The sequence below is a fragment of the Anopheles maculipalpis genome, chromosome 2RL, assembly GCF_943734695.1.
Source record: "Anopheles maculipalpis chromosome 2RL, idAnoMacuDA_375_x, whole genome shotgun sequence".
NCBI lineage: Eukaryota > Metazoa > Arthropoda > Insecta > Diptera > Culicidae > Anopheles > Anopheles maculipalpis.
The window spans coordinates 51715110-51731018 of NC_064871.1; the positions used below are offsets into that span (position 1 = coordinate 51715110).

The following is a 15909-nucleotide window of genomic DNA, read 5'->3' on the forward strand; positions in this document are numbered from 1 at the left end:
AGTTACTCCACACGCTAGTGGTTGGAGCAAAACTACTCACTGCACTATGGGAAAAAGGTTCTTAACCGGTTCTTTCTTTAGTTGTTTTAATCTCTTCCAACAAACTAAACACATTGGAAGATATTTTTATTTATTACGTTTGAACTTATGCTGAAATGTTTTAAAATGTTCAATGGTCATCAATACTTATCAACTGTTAAGCATCGGTTTTGGCTATCTGTTTAGATGCACTATGCAAATCGTAACGAAACTGTCTCAATTCTGTTGCTTTTTTTTCTCCGACTTCGCTAAAGTGCAACACACGCATACGACGCGTGAGTCTCCCTCGATGAACTTGTTGGATTGTTTTCGGTACGAATCAGCGCTGCGGTGAACACCAAACCGCCCCGAAGGTGCCTACAGCGGCTTTGACGCTATAGATCGTCTACGAATGCGATCTCCACCGGTCTGGCAGGTTTATTGCGTTTCTAGTCGCCGTAGGTGAATGAAGTGTTTTCCGTCTTTCCGTCGACTCGCGATCCCTTGTGCTGTTTTGTGTATGTGTGCGTATGTGTGCTGTGCGTAATTTAAAATGTAACACTAACAACAAAGCTTGCTGTTTAGATGATCGATTTATTGTAAATCAAAACATATTATAGCAATTTTTTGTTGTAAAATGTTTTACTTTTAACTTGAACCTGTTTAAGCAACTAAAGCTGCGAAAGCAAATTGTGTTTTGTGGATGCAACTTAGATTTCTAGCCAGCTTTGGTGAACAGTTTTACTACGTTGAAACAGAGAAAGGTAGAGAGCAGACTGCGCTATCGAGAGATCGAAAGAGAGTACGAGCGTGTGCGGGTTGAGATTGCAGAGAGTCACGATCGCGTGCCGCGTGAACTTGATCGTGGTGTGCAAAGACGAAAGCAGGCCGGAGAAAATAAACACACATATCCGAAAATACGCCACAAAAGAAAGTGAGTGCAGTGCGCGAGATGAAGCACACGAAAAAGAAGCTTACTCTTGGTGCTGGCTCTTGATACACAACAACAGCAGCCCACTCATACAGCCAGAAAAAGGGGTCATCTTAAGTGTTTGGTGTCAAATGTGGCTGCAGATCGTTGCACTTTTGGTCAGCATCTAGCAACGTGAGTAAGTGACTGTGATCTGCAAAGAAATTGGTTCTTCCTCGTCGGACCATGCGTCTTTCATTGTGGCTCAAGGTTCTACTCTAACGTTTCTTCCTTCCTTAATTTGATGCTTCTCGCTAAAAAGATGTTACGTTGCTGAAGCCTAATACACAAAGCAAAGTGGAGAAAAAAGTGCCACAAAGAGCATCGTTTGGGTGCTTCGTGACCGTGAAGATTTTAACCTACCGAAAAACTTACAAGCGACGAACGATCTCGCTACGCGCGCACTGTGAAGCAGTTGAGTGCGCCCAAAAGTGAGAACACGAAACAAAACATAACCAATCTTCACGATCGCGCGCGAGTCATTGGCATAACGGAAAGGCACCCGTTCGCTGTCCGCTTGTGTGTGCGTTTCCACGTGAACAGCAGTGCTCCGTCTGGGCTCCACTATCCGCCCTGTTGGTGTGGTTGTGTAAGTGGTGGATCAAATATCCGCCACCTCTAGTACAGTGCACACACTTGCGCAGGAGCAAGTGTTTCGAGCCGCCTTCAACTATATCTTGATTTCATTTCGCCAAATTTATTCTAGCCATTGTGAAGACCAAATTTTGTGTGGAAAAAGAGTACTAACCGATTCACACAGCAAACAAATGCGGTACACCTGAACAAGCAGAAGATTCGTCAGAAAAGTGAGGCAAAGTAAAGAACGGAATCTGGAGTTTGAATTTTCCTCAGAACGTGTCTGTGCTTCGTGTTACGCGTGTTGATTTAAGTGATTTTTGAAACAGACCGAAAGACTGTCTCCGTCAAGAGTCAAGGATGAGCAACACGGCGGTGACTGTCGGTGCTAATCAGCAACCTGCGGCCACAACCACAGCACAACCACCTCCCGGAACGCAAGCTCAATCGTCGGAGGATGGGATCAGCATCATCCGGCCGGACCTGGACAAAAGACGCATTCAGCGCATGTTTAGCTGGACGGCGGACTCACCGGCAGTGACGTAAGTACAGCCGCAGCTCGTTTTAACTTCAAACGATAAACTAACTGACCAGCGGAAAGTACGCACAGTTTGTAAAAGTCATTGTCTCTGAGGGCAAGGGCGATTCGCTGCGTGTGTCAGGAGATTTGCAACCCCATCCGAGCGATGGACCGAGGTGGTCCTGGATGCAAAATGGGGTCATCCGAGAGGTCCGCAATGAAACAATCTTTCCCCGCGTCATCTAATGAGTGAGCGGTGTGTTAGCGATCGAACGTGGGATGGTAATTTTGTGCACCGCCCTGCACCGTCCGTGACCCCGTGAGTTCATTGAGATCTACGTCGTCAAAGCTACTATTAATGAGCGCAATATCAATCAATGTGCTGAGTAGTGAGCAGGCCCTCGCTAGCGAAGGATGTAATGTACCAATTTGTTGTGACGATAAGCGATAGACGTTGTGGTTAAGCTGAGCCGTACTTATAACAGGCTACGGAACAGACACGTAGCTTCTCGTTCTTGACATTAAGAGGAGCACAAGCGAATGGTGGGCTGCTCACCGCTTGCTCACGAAACATTCCGTCCAGAGCTTATGCTTATTGTCGCAAGCTTACGTCAATGCTGTCCGTCTGGTTTGTGTTTGGTAATGGGTTGTGATTTTTTGGGAGAAAAATATACACACAAACAAAGTAAAATATTGACGTTTGCAAAAGGTGTGTCCCACGGATGGCCATTACGTCCGCAATCACATTCCTTGTGACAATTTTTGCCCAGACGATGTTGGTGAGGATTGCTGTAGACGCTTTGAGCTTAGGCGGATAGTTTTGCGTTCACCGATAATGCACGGAATATGTACGCTCTCGCTAATCGCAGCTTTCTATTGTAGGCACTTTCACTAAACCTAAGCTGTGTCACGTTTCTAGTGTGCGAGGTGCAATGTAAGGTGCATCGTTTCGTTTTTTGAGCTTTAGTAACCAATCGCAATAAGGCTCTATACTTTTTTAAATATATCTAATGAAAATTTAGCATCTCCCACGTCAATCTCCTTAAAACTTAAAACAAGTTACGATGCTAACAAGATCCCTCTTTTTCCCATCATAGCATCAGTAGCACGAGCCCTTCCCGGCAATTAGAATCGTTTTGATTGTATGTTTCATAATCATTGAACACCGGTGACCGCTTGGCACCTTGTGCCCTAACCTTGCCATCTCAGTATTATCTCCACGCTGCTAAGGTGTTTTTCACCCTTTCTGCAAGCAATAATTGCTACACTGATTCGTTCAGGAGACATGAAGGCATGTGATGATCATTAGCGTTTGCCCGACAACCGCCTTGACATTCGGCGCAACGGTGACCTCGCCATGGATCCGTCCGCTGCGACTCGATCGTAATCTAAGCTAACCTTCGAATTGGTAATGTGGCAATGGGAAGCAGGTGGTTGAGCTTAAAAAAAGGTTCGGGCCACGTTGTATCCATGTTGCTGAAGCTATTCGATTCGTTGCGAAGGTTGAGATTTTCTCCTCAAAATTTCTTGTCTCGAAACTTGTTTTCGAATGCGGTTGGTATGTTTTGTGACATCGTGCGATCCGCTATTTTAGAATTTGGAGGTGTTCCAATCATGCAATCAATTTGATAGCGTCAAACTAGTTATTGTTAGTGAAAAGACCGGAGAGAAATAGATAGAGAGAAGTCATCTTAAAACGTTATCTTACAAGGCACAGTGCAGTCTTGCTCCAATATAACACACAAACAAAGCCTTGTAATCGATAAATTGTCATTTTAACATTTTTTTCACGGAAAAAATATTTCCATTTTTCCATGTAATGTATCTACCAACATTAAAATGAATCCCTGAATGAAGTGTATTGCTACACTTCATTCAATATCGACTAATCGGCAAAGAATTCCATTCTTTGTTTCCGGATTGATGTGACTTCCTTGGAAACTGTTGTTGTAGCTTTGCCATACTATAATGTGTGATCATGCCACTATGTAAGTGGCGGCATGCGCTTGTGTGCGTGGCCATATTACATTGGACGCACACGTGTAACGTCCAGGTAAACCGCTCATCGTTCAAGTTCAAGTTGACCATCGAAAACTCGATCTCCCTGCTCGCTGTTATCGACCTGCCGAAGTAGTTGTCATTGGGCGCAGAGTTGTCTCGCCCGTCGCTACCTACGCACGGTGAGAAGTGCTTTAGGATTGTCTGCCTCCTCCCCTTTCCACCGATGGATTTTGTGGCGGAAGCTGGAAGCAGTACGTCTGACCTTAGGGCAAAAAGGTACCGACCGACGTGATGGATGGTTCACGCTAATCCTTGTGTGTCACTTTTCGGGAAAAGAATCATTGGTATAAAACGAAAACTAAATCATGCTATTTAAAATCAAATTCTACATTCGAATGATGATAAAATTATTCTCTCGGGCAGCGTTTGAGTCGAGGATGATACATTCCGAAGAAACCTTTTATGCAAATTCCATCCATAAACTGAACTTCACAGATCAATGTACGGATCCGGTTTTGCTTGCTCCTAATTTGCTGACCAAGCAACGGTTCTTCAGTAAGAATCCTATTTCCATCTTTCACGATTTTCAGCCAAACATCTTGTTACAGGGTGTGGTAGAACTACAATTGAGTTCGAAATTGGTGTGGAAGCGGAAATAAAATTTGACTTAAAAATATTCTAAATAATCTTACGAATATACTTTAACCTTGCTGTTTTGCTTGAGTCATGCTGTATGAAGAAGTTTAATAAAAAAATTTGAAAAAAACACAAAATAAAAACGTTTCCTACACCAACAAACTAGAGGCGTTCTGCGGTTCACGAAAATCATCGCTAACCCTAGGGTTCGTCGCTTGTGCTTGCGCTCAGTGTAGCAGTCTTTTGTATCGTTTATCGCATGCAACGGCTGCTAGCTCTTGTAAATTTACACGGAGCTCCGTGACGATCGCTTCTTGCATGCGAGATTGTACACAACACACAGTTTGAGCTTTAAGCATCGTGATTTGCACGTGTGGAGAGTAACTGTGTGTGCGTATAAACTGCTCGTTCACTCGTTGTAGCTCGAAAGCTTTTGAACAGGCGTGCTTTGAGTTCTTTTTTTTTCATTCCACTATTGTGCTTCAGTTATTTGGGGCATTCATTCTCATGACACATTAAACTTACAAAACAAATTTTGCATAAAAATAATTTAACCCCAATTTATTTGCAAAGAATCCACCACTAAGAACCAAGCTTTAACAATTCAATTTTCATATGTTGCGTTTTCCTCTTGATGATCGTTTCAGCGTCATGAAGTAATGAGTCATTGTAACTTGGAAAGCCTTAAGAATTCGATTGTTTCGCTTTTGGCGCTCAACACACACTTGACTATTTGACGTCAGTCGGCTGTGTGGAAGTTTAATGGCCAGACGTGTCGAATTGGGAATTCGTTTACATGAAAATCGTGTACGCGCACAACGATGCCGAAAGAGAGTTCATTAGTACTTTTGAAGTTTCGGAAGACATTCTCATATCATAGCTAATTACTCTCGTTAGTAATTTTGAATCCAAAGGGATACACCCGGTTACATTAAATATGTCTAGTAACTGTATGCAGTGGCCAGAATCTACAGATTCCAAACTTAAACTACAAGTATGCTCCAGAGCTTTAACGGCATCGTTCAGAAATTTGTAAAATACAGCATTTGTCACATCGAGCCACGTCGATTGTACTTGAAAGCTCAATTTTTTCTAACGTACGATCGAACCCGTCACCCAGATGGTATTGCGAAAAAAGCATCCCACCAGATAACCGCGTTGCGTAACAGTTATGCCGATTTGCCACCGTCCTCAGATTGATCTCATCCTCTTTCGATCCCTTTCACACACGCTGGATTGGTTGGTGTGACGGTTCACTTTGGCACAGCTCGAGTAGTACGCTGGTTCTCTTTTACCCTCTGCGACGATTTTCGATTTACGTCTAGGAGTATCTCGCACGAGTTTTGCACCGATTTCGGTGATATAATAAGCTAGCTTAAACCCTCTGCTTCTTCTTGTGGCATAAGCTAGAAAGGACGAAATGATTGGATGTCTCTTTCATTTTAGTTTCACAGTTTCGGCTAAGCGGGCACACATTCTAGTCCTTTGTCCACGCTGTATTCAAAACATGTAGCGCATTAACTGTTGACAAACAGATAATCTATCTTGTGACGTAGCTACTCGATGCACAACGTACTAGCGCCATGCAAGTAAGGCCGTACAGACGGCCAACCGGTTGTGTTACATGAACTTTGAATGGTTTCTGTGATGCTGAATGCATTACGCACGGGTCTCAAGAAGGTTTTGCGGTAGTAAACCATCTACGCAGCAGTAGACGTAGCGTGGACAGCTGACAACAATTACTACACGCATCGCACCGATCACAAACCAACGTTCACCAGCCGGTCATCAAAAAATCAAAAATACATTAAAACTGCATAAGAAGGGATCGACGAACCACTGAAACAACGCATCGCATAATACGCCACCCCTAGCGCGAATGGCAAAAGTTTTCCTGAGACCGAAAAGGAGACGCTCGAAATCATCAAATTGAGATCAGTCGGTCTGTCGGTTTGTCGGTCAACCGATTGGTGGTACGCTGGCCGCTGCGCGCTTTGTTTTCATCTCGGCTCAGGAGGCACATAGCTGAAGGCATGAATGTTTTTTTTTTTTTTGTGATGTTGTGTTTTCTTGTGCCTCTTGCGCTTGGGTGAACGGTGGCCAACCCCAACAACGCTAGTAGCATTCGGCGTAAGTGTGTGACGTTTACATAATTCACAGGTCTCCAGGTCAACGCTGATACCACACCATCGACCACCAAACCCCGATCAGGTTACTCCGGTTTTCGCTGCGCTCGTTTCCGTCAGCACGCTCACGGTACGGGCTTCGGTAAGTTTTGGGTTTTGGCAGCACCGTCCCGACCCTTCCGTGGTGCGCTCCTTTTCGTGACACTTTCGTTTTCAGCAGCGCGCGCTATTACACCGTGGACCTTCCTTTCTCCTGCGAACGATAAATAAACAAGCGCGAGCCTAGCCACGCACCCACCGGTGCGTCCATAACGGATGCTTTGGTCAATGGGTTTATTCATGACGATCGTCGGCTATGTCGCCGGACAGCAGCTGAGCGGTGAACTATTCCACTCCGGTCAGCGGGTTACTTTCGGTTCGCCCCGGCTGCCATTTATGACACACATTTCTATTTCGCTTCTCGCTTTCCGTAAATAGTATTGTCCATCGTCTCACTTTCTCTCATGTGGCGCATGCGAAGTGTCTGGGCCAACCATTAGTTCCATAGATGCCTTTAAAGCATACGCACCACAGACGCACCTTTGGACGAAGATCGGGACATTGCTTTGAACGGAGGCGTTGTGGTTTCCCTGTTTGTCATTGCTGAGTGCTTTGTTTGGGGAAGAGTCCTGCCAACCTGGTGTCGACTGGTTTGTGGCTTTGTATTCGTACAGTTGTGAGGATCGACTGAGATGCCTTACACGTTCGCACACGAATATTGCTAGTTTTGCAACGGCCGTGGCAAACTGAATCTCTGAGTTGGGCTTCTGCGAGTCAGCGCTCAACCAAAGTCGCACTCAGCTAAGCGCACCGTTGTGGTACCAGTGTGGCCTAGCCAGTAGCTGATTCAGCTGACGAAATTAGATTATTTAACGCAGTACAGAGTGGGGTTGGGTGGGGAGTCTGCTTGAGCTTGGAGGTGATTCGGATTTGTCAAGGTGTTGATTACGCACCGGCTATCAACGGGCCAACTTTTTCACGGACCAGTGGAGTGCATTTTGAGCAGTGGCAGTGATGGAACTACCACTCACACACACACACACATGCGTCGCTGCGGAGTAACAGCCCTGCTGGTAAAAGTTTCATTTGCCCCCGTTCGGTCCGTTGGTCCCGCTTATGTCATTCAGAGCAAAACCATGCCATCGGACATTCTTTTTGGGGTGGCCCAGGCGCAGTATTTGGGTCAGTTTTTGTACAGTGCTTCACTTTTACTTTGGTTGGTAGCTTTTAATTAACCAATTTACTTTATAATTACACGGATCAATTAATTGGAGAGCAGTTTCATTGTTTATTTCCTTAATCTTCGTTTGGAGTATGGAGAAAATGCAAATACAAAACGAAATAACTCGTTTCATGCTATCGACGAGCACATGTACCATGTTCAAGTCACAGTTTGAGGTGTTACTTCTTACCTTTTACCTTAAGTTTACAAAAGTCCATCCAATCACCGAGCCACAGGGTGAGTTAGATCACTGACCTTTACTAATTCGATCTATTTATTAATAGATCTTGTTGTTGTTGGATGCAAAAACAAAACACCGCTGCAAAGTGTTTTGCGTCATAATACAGTTTACTCTCGAGGTTTTTCTTCCACACTAAATTCATCCATTAAATGCTTAGTCATGGTGGCGTTGTTGTGTGGATCTCCCGCTAATTAACCTTGCCTCTTCCACTTCCGCCAGCTAAAGGATATTTAAGGTACATTAAAGGAGTGTTTTCTTTTTTGCTGCGGTTTCTTCGCAACCGACCAAAGAACTAATCCATCTTTAATGTTTTATTCTAGTAAAATTTTCCACACTGAGTGGCTTGAGTAATAAACCTGTAGCTGTAAGAGAAGAAAAAAAATTGTTGGCCTTATGTTCTTTTTTAACGACAAGAATGTGCTAATGGAAACGAGTCACAAAATTTCAATTAGTCGTGAAAACACGTGTTTCGTGCAGAGAGCAAGTAATGCAATTTCGCATTAAGAGATCTTGTTAAATGGACTGAACTCAATAAGAATTCTTTACAAGACCCACATTTTAGTTTTTTGGAGTCTCGGAGTATTACTCGACATAAAACAAATAAGTTCCTTTTCGACCATATTAGTTGAGTCATGTTTTTCTTTCGTTCATTTATAGAGGCTTTGAGTCTCTGAGACTACATTTGCCTGTCTTTGTTAATCTATTACTCAAGTTCAATCGATAAGACAAATTTTACTCATGCATGGTGACTTAGCTGACTTCAATTTTTTATCAAGAGGATGGTTTGAATTTAAATTCAAATTGAAATAATGCAATTCTATGAATGGCGATAAACAAAATACTCCATTTTTACACGACCTCTAGGCCTATGTTTCTCAGCTGTAAAACTATCATTCAGTTGATCCTCGATTTCTCCTAAAGTTTATGATGCTTTGTAAGGGATTTTAACACATTTTTCGGTCCTTAGATTTGTTTGCTTGAGGTGTCGTAGAGGTGAAAAAATACACTAAAATTGAAAACAGTTTAATTTGAATTATTGTATGTGTTTTCCAATTATCTATTGTTGATCTTTGTGGTTTGGTCTCGACTGAAACAAACAAATAAACATCGTTAAGACAGCATTTACATTTATTTGTCTGCGTACAGTGTTTCTCCAGTGCAGTCCAGCAATGACATTCCAAGCTCAATCTAGTCAACGTTCAATCAAAGGATGATCGACAAGCTCTATCCCGCAGCAGCGAAAGTGACTTCACTACTCTCGAGACTGAACCCGCCAAACACCCCGAACCAAAACCAACGCTGTCAAAGCTGGACTGGAGTGGAGAACACTGTACTTTCAACAACGCCTGCCTTCCATTTATGGCAGAGTTGGAATCGCCCTCGAATGCTGTTGCCCAGTCATCGGATCAGCCATGGCACTACAAATAACTACTAGGACTACGAATAAGGATTGAAAGTATACTAGGGATGCGGAATCATAGGACAAGACCGTTGTCTCTGGTGAATCGGTAAATGATCCTCATGTAAGGTAAATGATCCTCATGTCCTCCCTTACATGAGGTCACTGGTAGCCAACACTTCTCTTACTTCAGTATCCGATCGTCTGCCGACATTCTCGACTGCGCTCAACAAGGAGGGTCAAATTCAGGGTCAAATGCGCTCAAAAAGGAGGGTCAAGGAGGTTTCAAATTCCGCGCTGGACCACAGAAGTTGATCCACATCGTGGAATGCGTCACCGCAGCCACACACTTTTGTCTGAGCCAGAGTTATACGCTTTAGATGAGATTCGTATGAATGCCCGGTCTACAGGGAGCCCATCGAACCATGGCCGCAAGGACACTTGCGGAGAGATCAAGAAGAGAAAACGCCCGAGTTCATCCGCCTCTCACATGCTCTGCCTTCTAGGACGCCTGTTTTGGCCAGTGAGTCTGCTTTCTCATTGCCGGGAATTCCACAATGAGAAGGGATCCAGATTAGCGAGATCCTTAACGCCTTGTCGAACATTGGGTCAAGCAGTTCAATGATTTTGATGGTGACGAAATCCTGACTCTTAACAGCCTTCGGAGATCTCAGTACTTCAATAGCGCTAAGGCTATCAGTGAAGATGAAGTACTGGTCCGAAGGTCTCGCTGCTATCATCGATAGTGCGTAAAATATTGCGGCTAGCTCTGCGGTGTAAACACTACATGGCTGCCTCAATTTGAAAAACGCTTCGGTGGACTCGCTAAAAACACCGAAGCCAGTGCCCTCCTCATTTATTATGAGGAGGGTTTATTTGGTATAAATGACCATACTTGTTCATGAAAATGCCCGGGACTACCCACGGGCGAAGATCATTCGGTATGGTCTTCATATTAATTCGGTATTAATTTCCCCGCGCATCGAGAAATCTGTTGTTAAAAGGGAATTGTAGTTCTCAGGAAGGGCAGCACGATTTAATGCCTGTGGAGCGCTAGGATAAATTTATAAACCTTGAGGATTTTGCTCTTAGAACCTGTCTCTAGAAACGCTTCAAAATTTTATATTATCAAGGGATTTGATTTGAAGCGACAGCATTTCAAAACGTAATTTGAACGGCATCACTCCGGTCATCACTGCTAGGGACATGTTGTGTGTGGATTTCATGCTCCCTAGTGCGAGTCTAAGACAGCGGTACTGTAGCCTTTCAAGCTTGAGTATCGACGTATTGGATGCCCAATGGAAGCATATGCTTCCATATTCCAATACGCATAGTACCGTTGTCTTATACAGTCTCAGGACGTCTGATGGATGTGTGCCCCACCAGATTCCTGTGACTGTCCTTAGAAAGTTGATTCTTTTACTGCATTTTTGCATCAGATGGGTGAAGTGTGTACTCCAGTTTAGTCGCTGAAAGGAGAAAAGACTACCATCTCAGTTTTTGTTGCAGAGAACTTGATACCAAGGTTTTCAGACCACTCGGCAAGATTGTCCAGAGTGTTTTGTAAAGCCAGATTTATTATGATTTATCATTATAATCAAAACCCAATTATTTTTTTGCCACAATCCAAGAGCTAAAATGAACTACGCCATGGGTCTAAAAGAATGATACATTTGACAGATAATAGTGTAAGCGGTAACATTAAGGTATTAATCACTCACGGTTTCAAGAAATTTGATAGGAAAATGACATTTCATGATTCACACGTAATGCAACGATTATTTCATCCCCAACTTCGGATACGTCTTTGTTATCATAAAGATCCACCATTTATTCTATAAAAATAGTTTTCTTGTCTACACAACAATCCCCCACGCACGCATAGGTTCAAAGAATATTAAATTAGTACTGCCAGACTAACCTTTGATTCCTATTGAAGTATGGACGATTGTAACGACGCCCAACGGCACGGCATGGGAATACAAGCAGACCTTATAGCGACATCAGGTCGTTGATACAATCGAAAGCTAACCGACTAGCGTTCGGCCGTTCGATGAACCAACCATGTTATGAATATTACATCACAACCTCCTTTTCCAGCATTCCCTACCATCACTCATATGGCAGCGGACTGAAAACGAAATTAGGTCGAGGACGCTAACGCCTACCCTTAAATGACTTTCCTCCGTTTTTTTAGCAGGATGTTAAACAGGCCATCGTATTGTTTACCCTGCGTAAGGGAAAAGGGTTTCCTACGCCATCACTGATACAAGCGTCCGAAAGGGTAAATTTGAGGCCACTTACAAGCAATCGTTTGTTTATGGTGCTAACAGACAGCTTATTATGTGCTTTGAAAATTACTTCTCGTTTTATTCAAAAGCTTAAATCTACCAATTCTGATTTCTGTTGCTTTTGGGCAATGCCTGTGGGACAAATGATGCTGCCACTTGCCAACTGCATCGTTCGACTAGAGTGGTCTGGTGTGATAGAAGATTGCGTAAGACTCCGATCTATCCAATCTCCGGCTCGGAACAGAGATCGGGAGACGTGAGGGCACCATATTTTCGAAAGGCTACAAACTTCTGGACTCCTGGATGGTGCTGGCGAAAGGCGCTGTTGGGACCGTCCACAAAACGGTCTTTTTCGTGTTGAAACGCCACATACGTTCCCTGTGCGAACCTCAAAAGTGCAGCCGCTCTATCGATTATGAGTAGCGATTTTTTCATTTCGTATCTTCGCTCATCGATGCGGCTACGGCTAGCTGAAGCTGGGTAAATAGAAGAAGTGTATGTGTGTGTGTGTGTGTCTGTGAAAGGGGGGGGTTTACGAGCAGGTACGGCACACGCGGTCAGCTCACACGCGACATGCAGCGATTACGTGTGTCTCCACCGTGGACATAGTGGTAGTCTGTGTGTTGCAATTCTTGCCCTCGCGAAGTCCAAGCATCTCACCACCCCAACAGAGTGGAACGAACTGAAGGAAGAATGCATTGATTCGAGGGAAAGGGAAGGGGGTGAGGGTTAGAGAGGATGAAAATGCGCAACCAATGACACGAAAGCAAAAGCCCAATGACAGTCGGTTAACAATTTGTATTTGTACGAAACTTATTTTCCATATTACGCTGGGTGTGTTTTTCCATCCTGTACTAGGGTAAGCAGAATTATGTGTACACTCATCCAAATATACAATCCCTGTGTGCATCTTTATGCTTTTTGACATTTGTTTTTTAACACATCCTGCTCTTTATAAAATTATTCAATGAAGAAGAACTCCTCATGTCAGTGTCGTGCGTACTAATATCGGGCTCTTCTCTATAACAACACGCAAACAACAGTGTTCAAGTTTCATAATGGTTGATGAGCGAGTTTGCGAGGCGCTTTGGGTCATTTTTAACGATTTCAATCGTCTTCTCCTACACTGCGCATATCAGCGATTTAAACGTTACCAAAACGTTACAACATCCCACGAACCACCCACCCGATTCGTATGTTGAAGATGCTTACCACTACTATGCGAAAGTGTATACTTAGACAGTGTAAGCCGGTGTGGCATGTGAACCTCAAATCTGGGTCGATTTTCATCAATTTTCCACCACCTTCACTGAGCGCTTTGATGAGGAGGTGTCGTGTTGTTGAACGATTTTTTACAACACCGTTCATTCGTGGTGAGACAATGGAAAATTATTTCTGGCCTTAGATAAATATCAAAATTGCCATAAAGAAAAACATGTTTTCATATCCCGATTGAGTATTTTATATTTAATATTTATTCATTTTAAAAAAATATTAAGGATTTTTTTAAGAAATATTATTCCTTAAGTAATTTTTCTTGGAAGATTGGCATGGACGTATATTCATGCTACACGCACCGAATTGTTAATTGCTGCAAGTTTGCAATTGAAATACCGTGTCCTTTATTCACTATGGGTATTGTCGATCGACTTGTCAAAGGGATTCAATTTGTCATCTCATCTAAAACAGAATGAACTAGCTGCGATCGGGTTGGTAGCCTTAAGCGCAGCAGCATGTAATGAGAATCAGATACAGTCGACAAAGATAGTCAGAGTCACCCCAAGTTATTCGTGGCGAAGGGCACGAAAGGAGGGCCTTCTGGGCGGCGACCCAAGTAATCAAACAAGAAGGTCAAGCTTAAGTGTCCCGGCCTGGACCGACCGAACAAAGCCATCGAAGGCCATTTGTCATCGGGATCCAATCATCATCCCGAGCCACGTCATCATTCACCACGGACCAAACCATCCAATCGATCCGTCCAGGTAACTGTCAAAATGGTCCGTTTGGAACAATAGGGAAACAACTAAACCGATCATCTGTTGCATGCAGGTTTTATGCACGCTCGAATGGACTACAGCCAAACACAAATCGATCGCGACTCTTTATTTGCTCGCCTGTGTGTATGTATGCGTTGGACTGGCATTGGACTATCGACTTTTATAAAGCAGTCATCAGGCGTCATCGCCGAACTCGATCGCTCCACGAAAGAAATGGCTGTGACGAACGCCACCGCCAGAGTCTCTGCTGCTTCTGATCATACCGAAGGCCTTGACATTACGTAACCCGCCCTGCCTTGTCCATTGGCCCAGCCCCACTCCTCCACTCTGCTCAATCTTTTGTGCATTCATTCATTTGTTGTGATCGTACTCATCGGCACGTTGTAGTTGATGCTGATCGCACTATGATCCCTTCCATTGCGGTGTGAGACAACGGTCTGCATTACCCCAAAAAGATTATGTTCTCTCTCTCTCTCTCTCTCTCTCTCTCTCTATCTCTCTCTCTATCTCCTATCTTCTTCTTCGATGAAGTGAGCGAGAAAACCTGAGCAATTAAAAGCAAATTTTGAATAACCTTTTCCCTTGTAGGCCATCTTACTTTTTTTCGTTGCCGATTTAATCAGTGCATTGTGAGAATCAATAGTTGTCTTTTGAAATAGGAAACCACCAAAAAATTATGTAAAACTCACAACACAGAAATATATTATGTTTTTCAAGCAAAATTATGACCAATATTTCTAGTGAACATGGTGAACCATCTCATCATGATTTTCCAACAATTCGTCATACGCCGTCATCGCGGTTGTTACTCACTACATTCCTGGTACTAGTTCAATCTTCTCCACTAGTTTTGAAGAAGAGAATAACGAACTCACAATTCGAAACTGGTGGTCAGCACAAGGAAGGTGGAATGAAGTAACGAACTCTATGAAACGGTGTTGGAAAAAATCCTTCACCGACGCAATCAGTCACATTATACGACGTAATTTTCCATTCCAATGGAAAATTGATTATTCAGCGGCCTTCACTAGCTGGTAGATTTAGCCTTTACTTTAAAAAAAACATTCAATGAAAAATCAATAATGTAGAAAATGAAAAACTTTTGCTCCGTAACCACGTCAATTCGGTGGATTCAAGCCCCTGGAAAATATTTTTGTCTCTTTATGTGTGTGCGTTTTTTTTTTTGTAGCAATTTGTCTAGCTTCAGCATGGCAAAAAAACACACACGCGGACAAGCAAACAAAAAACATCCTTTCTCTTAAGCGAAGCACTCGAAGTGCCCTCCAGCAAACGGAAGGCTTCAATTAATGCAAATCATGCCTGGCGATCCAATGACGTACATGCCGCGGCTGTTCAATTCTAGCTTAGCGCAAACAGCTCACAAGCTGTGCTCGATCGCTTGCGAGCTGCTTGGAAAGCCCGGCTGGAAGTTTTTACCGTAACACCACAACAATTTTCGTCATCATGCTGAGGTAGTAGTAGTGTGCGGTACCGCCAACTCCTTCTCCTCGTTCAGCTGATGCACAAGGTGGCAAGATCGATGGTCCAAAGTACAACCGTGATACATCGCTCCGCCATGTGCGTTCGTCATCGTCATCGCTCGTTGCTAGCTAAAGGTATGTCAACGGTTTAACCGAGAGGGGGAAAAATAAGCTTAATGTTGTACGTGCAAGGAGAAAATCCCTACCGGATCATCCCATCAAGACTGGCAGATGGAAACATTAGTGTTAAAAAGGTATCCGCGGACATGGCAGTCATTAGAAGCTGAAGCTGATAAAACAAAACAACCAAAAGCCTTGCACGTGTGACTGCACGAAAGGTTGCACATCAAACCACCTAATAAAAGCCTTTCCATCGCCACTCTTAGTTGCCC

General features: G+C 43.6%; 1 protein-coding gene across 1 annotated transcript in view; it reads left to right on the plus strand.

Annotated features, from left to right (window-relative positions):
* The first annotated feature begins 1880 nt into the window (after positions 1-1880).
* The window catches only part of LOC126557117 (ABC transporter G family member 23), a 41978-nt gene continuing 27949 nt past the window's right edge, over positions 1881-15909 (plus strand). Inside the window, exon 1 of the mRNA XM_050212781.1 lies at positions 1881-2106. Within this exon, the coding sequence (XP_050068738.1) occupies positions 1925-2106 (182 nt within the window). The 5' untranslated portion in view covers positions 1881-1924. The remainder of the gene's footprint in view (positions 2107-15909) is intronic.